A 10,556-nucleotide genomic window follows, 5' to 3' on the forward strand; every position below is an offset into this window, starting at 1 on the left:
TTTTTTCATTACATTGTAGTTGTGTCGGCTTCGTTTTATAGTCGTAGTCTGAGCTTTCTTCGTCATTTCTGTTTTGTTGTGTTCCGTGTGTTCCTTTTCGTTTTTGTTCTGTTGAGCCTTAGCTCGTTTGTGTTCTCCTTCGATTTTGTTTCTGTTGAGTCTTAGCTCGTTTGTGTTCTATTTCGATCGTGTTTCTGTTGAGTCTTAGCTCGATTGTGTTCTCTTCGATCTTGTTTCTGTTGAGTCTTAGCTCGTTTGTGTTCTCCTTCGATCTTGTTTCGGGTGAGTCTTAGCTCGATTGTTTTGCTCTTGTATCGAGCGGATCTACTTGTGTCCGTCCAGTCCTTCTGTTCTGCAGGTCTGCTTCAGTGGTCGGTAGTGATTCTGTGGGTACCTGAGATTGGAGCAAATGGCTGAGGAACTGGAAGAGGTATTGAGGAGGTTTGTGTTATCTGAAAAAGAGGCAGGATGAGTACAAATAGGGGGTGAGGATGTTCTTCAGAGTGTTGAGGAATGCAAACGCAGTATTATTGGAAAGGTCTATGGGGATAAGGTGGCACATATAGTGGGAATTAGAAGCTTTGCTAGTAATGTGTGGGCCTTTGCGAAAAATTTGAAGGTGACGGAAATTGGAATTAATAAGTTTCAATTTATATTTGATAATATGCAAGATAGATAGAAGGTTCTGGGGGGAAGGCCATGGATATATGATAACCAGCCTCTAATAATACTACCATGGAGGGAAGGGATTGAAGGGGATGAGAAAGTGTTTACCAAAACTTGGATATGGATGCAGATTTGGAATTTACCTATACACTGGATAACCAAGGAAGCAGGGAAGAAAATTGGGGGTATATGTGGGAAGGTGAAAGAAGTTATAGTTCCTAATGGAGGAGGAAAGGAAGGGAAACATTTAAAGGTTCTAGTGGAAATTGATCTGACTCATCCTTTGCTAAGGGGAACCACAGTAAAGATGAATGGAATAATGAAATGGATAGATTTTAAATATGAAAAGTGCCCAGACTTCTGTTACTGCTGTGGGCTCATGGGGCACAATGAGAAAAATTGTAAGGACAAAGGTATGTATCTGAACAAAGAACCTCAGTTTGGGGTATGGCTCAAAGCTAGTGGACCTAAGAGTCCTAGTAGGAGACAAACGTCAGCAGAACAGCCAGTGAGAATGGGCAAAGTGGATAAGACTGATCAGTCTGAGGATAGAGGGAGGGGGCAATACTTGTTGACGTGGGGGTCAATGGGGGAAACGTATAGGTCAGGAAGGGCGAATGTGCTGGGTAATAGTGGGGATGGAATTACGGAAAGTTACAAGGATAAGGAGGGAGGAGAAGAGGGATTCATACAGGAGGTAGGACAGGGCAAGGGGACTGGAGGGGTGCGGGGTGGCACAAAACAGGGGATAGATATTAGAGAGACTAGGGAAGGGACAGTGGAAGAGGGGGGAGGACAGGAGGGGAATTTGGGGGACAAGGGCCAGATAGGGATAGAAATGCCTCAGAATGATGTCAGTGATGAGCAGGATATAATGTGGATTGATGGATGTCTGAAAGGAGAGGATTCACGAGGAAGGGAAGGGTATCAGGAAAGTATAGGGGCTGAGGGTAATGATGCAAGAGTAAGAGGAGGGAAGGAGAATAAAGGTGGTAAATACAAAGGAAGCAAAGCATGGAAAAGGCTGGTCCAGGAGGTGGGAAAAAGAAAGCCACTTACAGAATGCAATGAGACTTTAGAGATGGATGTGGATACTGGGAAAAAAAAGAGTGAGTGTATAGATAGGGAGGGAGAATGTGCAGCTGAGGGATTTGGTGTGCATAAGAAATCCAGGAAGGTGGTTCTGGAATGTAAGGAGAATGAACTGGTGCAGGTGGGGGAGCCCAACCTTAATGGGGCTCCACAGTACCCATGAAAGTTCTGGTGTGGAATTGTCGAGGTATGGGAAGACCCTTGACAGTTTCCCAGATTGAGGAGGTGAATAGACTCCACTTCCCAGAAATTATATTCTTGTCTGAAACCAAAAATAAGAAGTGCTATATGAATAAACTAAAAATGAAGCTGAAGTTTGATAGCTTGTTTGTAGTAGACCCGATAGGGAGATCTGGAGGCTTGGCTGTGATGTGGAGGAAAGATGTTCAGATCAAAAGAGTTTTATATACGGACTTCACTATTGAGCTATGCATTGAGGACCTGAGTAGAAAGATCTCCTGGTGGCTGGTGTGTATATATGCTAACGTGGATGATGCTATTAGGGAGAAACAGTGGAAAATTATTGAGAGTAGAAGAGCTTTGTGGGGAAACAGATGGTTGCTTGCTGGGGATATGAATGATATATTGAGTAATGATGAAAAGTGGGGAGGGCTACTGAGACCTGAGAGGAGCTTTAAACAGTTTAGGGATTTTATTAGGACAAATGAATTAATAGATATTGGGTTTGAGGGTAAGCCGTGGACTTGGAGTAATAATTGGGATAAGGAGGGGGAAGTGAAAGAGAGGCTGGATAGAATGCTAGGTAGCAGGGCTTGGAGGAGAAAATTTGAAAAGGCAAAATGCTGTCATATACACAATGAGGCGTCTGATCATTGTATGTTGTTACTGCACACTGAGCCATCAGGAAGAAAGTGGAGGAGAAGGTTTTATTTTGACAGAAGATGGTTGCAGTATCAGGAGGTGAATGGGGTGGTTAAAAAGGCATGGGAGAGGGAGCAGGTGGGGTCAAGGTTCTATCAGCTCAAAAACAGAATAAAGGAGTGTAGGGTAGCATTGCTGAGTTGGAATAGGAGTTTGAAGAGCAATGCTAGGAACGATATAGATAAAATAAAGAAAGAGATCAAGGAGCTAAGAGAGAGTGAGGTGCAGGACAGGAAACAAAGAATTTGTGAGCTAAAAAGATTACTAGCCGAAGCATATAGACAAGAGGAATTATTCTGGGGGCAAAAGGCAAGAGTCAACTGGTTGAGGGAGGGAGATAAAAATACCAGTTTTTTTCATGCAGTAGTGGCAGGAAGAAGGAAGAGAAACACCATTACTACTCTGCAGAAAGAAGGGGGTGGCTGGTGTGACAGTGAAGAGGAAGTGTTGGGTGAGATAACTGGATATTTTGGGAACCTCTTTACTTCATCCAACCCTGAGGCATCTACATCAATCTTCCAGTGTATCCCACAGGTTATTACTGACCACATGAATTCACAACTCATCAGACCAATAACAGAATTGGAGGTCAAAAAAGCAGTTTTCTCCTTGCATCCTAACAAAGCTCCAGGTCCTGATGGTATGAGTTCTGTCTTCTTTCAAAAGTTTTGGCACATAGTTAAAAAAGATGTGATTGCTGCTATCTCTAGTTTTTTCCATTCTGGTAATCTGCTCAAAGCCATTAATGAAACATGTATCACTTTGATTCCAAAAATTGATGTTCCTACTTTAGTTTCTCACTTCAGACCCATTAGTTTGTGTAACGTGATCTATAGAGTCATTTCTAAGATTCTGGTTAATAGGGTCAAGCCATTCTTGAATTGTTGTGTTAGTTCTAACCAGTCAGCTTTTATTCCTGGAAGGCATATAATTGATAATATTATGATAGTTCATGAATTCATACACTGTTTGAACAATAGGAGGGGAGGTTCAAATGCTTTTATGGCCCTTAAGCTAGATATGGCAAAAGCTTACGATAGGGTAGAGTGGGGGTTCCTGGAAAAGATCATGGCCAAAATGGGGTTCTGCTCTACCTGGATCAGTTGGATCCTTAAGTGTATATCCTCTGTGTCATATAGTTTCAATATAAATGGGGAGAAAAGAGGACTGGTTAGGCCTTATAGAGGACTCAGACAAGGGGATCCACTATCTCCATATTTGTTCCTACTGGTTTCTGAGGGCTTGTCTAGGCTGCTAAATACAGCCATGCGAGAACACAGGATCTCAGGGCTGAAAATTGCGCCTGCTAGTCCTGCCCTCTCACATCTTTTGTTTGCAGATGACACTTTGATTTTCTGTAGAGCAACAAAGGAAGAAGCAGGAAGAGTGAGGCAACTGTTGGAGATCTATGGGAAGGCTTCTGGACAGTATATTAACATAGAGAAATCTTCTGTGTTTTTTAGCAAAAATACAGAAGCAAGCTGTATTGGGGAGGTCCTAGATGAGTTGGGGGGAATGAAACATGTAAGGCAAAGTAAATACCTGGGGCTCCCTATATTAATTGGAAGGTCTAAGGCACAAGTTTTCAGCTATATAAGGGATAGAGTGAACAATAGAATTCAGGGATGGAAGGAGAAGTTGTTAAGTCAAGCAGGTAAAGAGGTGTTGCTAAAGGCAGTGGCTATGGCAATGCCAAACTATGCTATGAATTGTTGCAGGCTACCTATTGGACTGTGTAAAGATATTAGCAGGGATATGGCCAAATTCTGGTGGGGGAGTAAGGAAGATGAAAAACGAATCCATTGGATGGGGTGGCAGAAATTAACTGAGGTAAAAGGTAAGGGAGGGTTGGGCTTCAGGGATTTACAAGAGTTTAATAAAGCCATGTTAGCAAAACAGTTGTGGAGGGTGATAACTAAACCAAATTTGCTGGTGAGCAAGGTTCTGAGAGGGAAATATTTCAAGGGAGAGTCGATATGGAAAATGAAAAACAGAAATTCGGATTCATGGATGTGGAAGAGTATGGTTAGTGCAAGGGGGATACTGGAAAGAGGGGCGAGGAAACGAATAGGAGATGGTGGTACTGTTAATATATGGAAGGATAGATGGCTGTTAGATAGGGGTTATGGCAAAGTAACAACTGTAAGACCACCAGAGTGTCAAATACAAATGGTGCAGGAGCTAATACAGAATGGTGAATGGAATAAGGCAGTAGTACATGAAATCTTTAATGCAGAAGATTGTAAACGGATCCTGGCTACCCCTTTAAGCTTATATGGAGGGAAGGATAAACTCATATGGCCTTATAGCAAGAATGGGGAATACTCAGTAAGGTCAGGTTACATGGTGGCTAAGGAGATGCAACAAGAGGGGGCAGGAGTAGTGGTGCAGCAAGGAAGGAGTAGCAGAAATGAGCAGGGAACTGAGGTATGGAAGTTTCTATGGAGCCTGAATATGAAATATAAACTTAAGCACTTTATATGGAAAGGACTGCACAATATATTGCCGGTAAACGAGGTGATCAAAAGGAGGGTTGGGAAAGGTTCTGAGCTATGTGCTTGCTGTGGGGAGCAACCTGAAACTCTGGAACATATGTTTTTCTTCTGTAAACATGCAGAGTTGATTTGGAAAGCTTCACCAATGCAGTGGGATGGACTAGTGGAGTTTAGGAAGAGTTTCTGGCTATGGTGGAACAGTTTAATGGAGGCTAGGGAGAGAGATGCAGGAAAGGAGCACATTTGTCTCACAGTGAATCTACTATGGCAAATTTGGAAGTCTAGGAATAGGGTTCAGTTTAATAGTGAGGAAGGTTGCCCAGGGAAAGTAGTGATGAAGGCAGTCCAAGAATGGAATGAATATGAGGCTGCACAGCGGATGGATCGAGAGGATGAGGTGGAGAAAAGGAACCAGCAAAAAGCATCAACAGAATGGCTGCCTCCAACTATGGGGGTTGTTAAGCTAAATGTGGATGCAGCTCTGAGCACAGCGAATGGGAGAGTAGGGTGGGGAGTGGTTGCACGACAAACAGATGGAGGGATTCTGGGAGCTTGGGCTGGCAGTGGTGACAGACACACTGAAGCTATGGTGGAGGAAGCTACTGCAATTCGAACAGCCCTCATTAAAGCCAGAACAATGGGATGGAGGAGGATTGAGGTTCAGTCAGATTGTAAGGGAGTGGTGGATGGGATCAGGACAGGTTGTAGAAAGGAGCCGAAAGTGGGAGCAATCATAGAAGATGTCCTGAAATTGGGAAGCCAGTTTGATACATGTTCCTTTTCCTTTATCAAAAGGGAAGGAAACCGTGTGGGTCATCATTTGGCAAAATTTGCCATTCAAGTGACAAGTGATATAGAGTGGGAAGAGTCTTTCCCAGTTTGGTTAGTAAACTTAGCCAAGCAAGATGTAAGAGCAGTTGCTCAAACTATGTAATTTGATTTTAATGGAAGCTGTTACCGTTTTGGAAAAAAAAAATAAAAAAAATTGAACTGTTTGGTTACTTTCGAAGGCAAAAACTGAAATAAACGAGTTCTGCTCGAGCCCAAGCCCATCAAAGTAGCAAACAATACGCATGTCAAATCGTGGCCTGGGCTCCTTATCTGGTCCAAAGACATGGTGAATAACATTTCATGCCCTGGGCTACGCGTTACTGCGATCCATATCCTCTAGTCTGGATTAGACTTTAGTGCCGAAGTTATTTTCTTTCATTTTCATTAACCCATTTGTCAAAATCACAGGAATAATCTGCTAAATTAAATGATGAATGTTTCAAAGTCCTAAACCCTTGCAGGCATCGCAATGACAAAAATGTTAGCTTTACATTGCAGGTAACAGTAAACAGCACACGACACATGCAATGTCCAACTTTGGATTACATTACGCTCTACCAAACTTCTTGCATTTTAGATTACAGCCAAAACACTTGCTCCAGAGAGTAAGGTACTGTTTAATAATTCAATTCAACATTTAAATTTAATGAATTCAGATCTTAACATATTTCGATCGTTAGATAACCAAAAATTGAGCATCTTAATTAATTAATTGGCACTGAATTTCTTGGGTAAAACTTGCTCCAAAAATTAAGTGATAAGTTATTCACTTTATCACTAAATGTGATATGCACTCAAATGTAATAGATTAATACTTAATAATTCATAATTTAATGGATTCAAATTTCAAATTTCAGTTTTATCAAATGCATCATAAGACGCAATAAAAGCCAAAGCTTATCATTTTTTTTATTTATTTATTTAAAGTGAGAGGTGTTCAACTTAAGATTTCTTATTTGTAATCTCTCTCACTTTATCATCCAATCCAATTCTTTCCTTTTTTTCTTAAAATTGTTTTCTAACAGGGGAAGAGTGAGATTCAAAAAACGAGAAGGCACAGGGGATTAGAATTTAGAACTCTTATGTTCTGAGGCTCAATATTAACTACTAAACCAAGGCCTTCTCAACCACGAGTCGCTTGTTCCCAATCACCCTGAATATTAACTACTAAACCAAGGCCTTCAAACCCAAAAAATAAAAAATTGCTTGTTGCCAATCACAGTCCTTGCTGGAATAGGAACAGAGGCTCCAATCTTGCAAAACCAACTTGCCAAATGGAACGGATTTATGAAATGATCCCTTGAAAAAGATCTCATTTCTCATCATGAGGAATTTTTTTTTTTCTAAATTGCTTCTATAATCAATTAGAATTCGTTTGAACCATTCATCTCTTTTCTTGATTTAATTGGTAAATCTCAAAACCTTAAAATTATTTGTAAACTTTTTGACTGAGTTATAATCTAAAAGAAATTTTTTGGGAGAAGGAGATCAATGATTCCTATGTACTCAGATTTTTTTTTTTTCATTGTTAGCTAATTTTTCCATCAGACTTGTACAAGTCGTTTTTTTTTCCCAAAGGACTTGAACAAGTCTTAATCAGAACAAAAGACATCTTTAAAAAATAAAAAAGATAGGAGAAGGGATATTTGTTGTACGACGATCTCTTTAGATACGTAAATCCGGTTTGATTCGTGCGTTAATTAATATAAATAATAATAAGAAGTGTGTGTAAGGAGTTAGGAACATTTTCTAGTGGGATCCGAACTCTCGGATGATCCGTAGGAACATTTTTCTAGATTTTATAAATCAGTTTGTCTGTCTAACGGCTGTGTTATATTTTTAAAAATATAAGATTAATTAAATAAATTAAAATAAATATAAGAGAGAGAGTAAGTAAAAATTAAATTAAAAAATATATAAATATTAAGAAAATAATTATTATTAACATATATATATATACACACGCATGATAGGTTATATAAATATCTGGTGTATTAATGCGTTAGAAAAAATCCTTTATAAATTAACCCGTCAAGGTTAAAACAACGTATATTCAACGTGCACGTCTTCGTACGTGTTATCTGACGATGATGCAGCTCACATTGCATGCGCGCAACAAAGCGACAAAGAGCGCCAATTCCACTTCGTTTCTTGCGCCAGAAAAATAAATGTGGAGACCATTTCTACAGGCTATTAAACGGCGTTGCCTTTTGATGGATGGATGCCAGCTCCCTGTTGTTTGTCAGTGTCAGAACCACAGAGAAAATTCAAGTCAAGTACATTTCATTTCACATCATAACCTGTTAAAGTTCAACTCGACAAGAACAATTTTCGACCCTTCTCCAGCAGGACTACTGTCTTAGTTCCTCTCACCATGGCTTCGGTGGACGCTGCCAAACTTCATGCGCTATTTCTCCCATACTTCGCACCAAGCCATATGATTCCTCTGGTTAATGTTGCCAGGCTCTTTGCCGCCCAGGGCGTCAAGGTTACAATCCTCACCAGCAAGTACAACGCGGTCTTGTTTCAATCCTTCATCGATCATGCCACTGGATTAGGCCACGACATCTCCGTCCACAACTTGAAATTTCCATCAGCTGAATTGGGAATACCTGAAGGAATTGAGAACTTCAGCGCGGCCACCACAACGGAAATTTTGTGGAAAGTATACATGGGCGTGATGCAGCTCCAGACTGCAATGGAAGAATTTATTGAAGAACTGAGTCCTCACTGTATTATCTCGGACATGTTCTATCCTTGGACAGTTGATTTAGCCGAGAAGCTGAAGATACCGAGAATCTTGTTCTATCCGAACAACTTCATCTCTCACTGTTTGCCCCACAGCTTGCGGGAGTATGAGCCTCATAAGTCTGTTAAGTCAGATTCTGAGAGGTTCTTGATCCCTGGTTTACCGGACAGGATCGAGATGAAAAGGTCTCAACTGGAGGACCATATGAAGACCGAAACTCCGCTTGCTGAGGTGTTAAGGAAAGTAAGAGCATCAGCGCTGAGGAGCTTTGGCTCGGCTTTTGACACCGTTTACGAGTTTGAACCTCAATATGCTGATTACTTCGGAAAGGTGAAAGGGACAAAATATTGGACCATTGGCCCTCTTTTCTACTTCTCCAACAAGGAGAAAACTGATAATTCTGCTGATGGGAAGGACGGTTGCTTAAACTGGCTCGATACTCAGGCCCCCAACCGAGTCCTGTACGTTTCATTCGGAAGTATAGCGAAATTCGGCGACGCACAACTGCATGAAATTGCAATTGCTCTTGAGGCTTTGAACCAACCGTTTATTTGGGTCGTCAGGAAGAGGGAAAGTAACCCCGATGGTCAACAAGAAAGCTGGCTGCCAGATGGTTTTGAAGAAAGAATAACCAAAGGAAACAAAGGTTTGATCATCAGGGGTTGGGCGCCTCAGTTAAAGATCTTAAACCATCCAGCAATTGGAGGGTTTATGACTCATTGCGGTTGGAACTCAACGATGGAAGCTATGACTGCTGGAGTGCCATTGATTTCGTGGCCATTGTTTGCTGAGCAGTTTTACAACGAGAAACTTCTTCTCGAGGTTCTAAAAGTAGGAGTCAGTGTTGGGGCAGATCATTATCACGCAAGTCCGATCATAGAGGATCCTTTGGTGGAATCGGAACAGATACAGGCAGCAATAAACCGATTGATGAGCAGCTCTGAAGAAAGTCAGGAGATCAGAGACAGGGCAAGGGAGATGGCAGCGTTGGCAAAGAGGGCTGTGGAAGAAGGTGGATCATCCTATCAAAATCTGCTTGATTTGATTGATGCATTAAAATCATGTGCTTTTAGTGTCAATAGTTAGTTATCATCAATACTACTGGCTATGATCTTCGAATAAAAATTTTTGACGTGGCTGAATACACAAGTACTCATGTTGGCCAGTTCGCTATTGATGTCAACAGTTAGTTATCCATACTGCTACTATGATCTTCCCACGAAAATTTTGTAATTTGGCAGAATGCATGCATAATCAAGTTGGTCAGTTCGCTACTGATCTTCAAATTCGATGTCAACTGTTAGTTATCCGTTGCTACTACTGTGATCCTCAAATGAAATTTTGTAAACTGGAAAATGTGGGCAGAATACTTGTATATTCAAGTGGGAAAATGGGGCAGAAAGAATGCATACATATTCAAGTGGGTCGGTTCACTGTTGATCTGCAGATTTGATGTCAACTGCAGTGAAGTCATCTCTGGTAACTTGAATCACCATAAACTTGAATGACAGAAGCTAGAACGCGCAAAAAACAAGAAACTCCGAGGCCCGTCAGGAAACAGTTGATACCATACTATCTCTGGCAAACAAACAACTGAACAAGAAGCCGATTCCGCACTCAAATTTCAGAATAAGAAGAAATTAATTTAAGCACGCAGCTAATCGGTGGTGTTTGTTCTGAAAAGCTGAGAACGTTGTACTCAATTACTGTTGCTTACTGTTTGGTGAAAGTGTCTTCGTCACCTGGAGAGTCTTACTTATAGGAGCACTACTGGTTCTGTCTGTCTTGAACAAGACCCAGTGAAATTGTACCGCTTTTCATCAAAAATTGATCTGGAAAGC

General features: G+C 41.0%; 2 protein-coding genes across 2 annotated transcripts; both read left to right on the plus strand.

Annotated features, from left to right (window-relative positions):
* Positions 1–1,947: 1,947 nt before the first annotated feature.
* LOC113749274 lies at positions 1,948–6,069 on the plus strand. Its single transcript, XM_027292959.1, has one exon. The coding sequence runs from the start codon at positions 1,948–1,950 to the stop codon at positions 6,067–6,069; it is 4,122 nt and encodes a 1,373-aa protein (XP_027148760.1).
* Positions 6,070–8,288: 2,219 nt separating this feature from the next.
* LOC113749673 (soyasapogenol B glucuronide galactosyltransferase-like) lies at positions 8,289–10,065 on the plus strand. Its single transcript, XM_027293496.1, has one exon. It carries the CDS (start codon positions 8,341–8,343, stop codon positions 9,799–9,801), a length of 1,461 nt encoding a protein of 486 aa, XP_027149297.1. The 5' UTR covers positions 8,289–8,340; the 3' UTR covers positions 9,802–10,065.
* Positions 10,066–10,556: the final 491 nt, after the last annotated feature.

The sequence above is a fragment of the Coffea eugenioides genome, chromosome 10 (assembly GCF_003713205.1).
Source record: "Coffea eugenioides isolate CCC68of chromosome 10, Ceug_1.0, whole genome shotgun sequence".
NCBI classification, from domain to species: domain Eukaryota; kingdom Viridiplantae; phylum Streptophyta; class Magnoliopsida; order Gentianales; family Rubiaceae; genus Coffea; species Coffea eugenioides.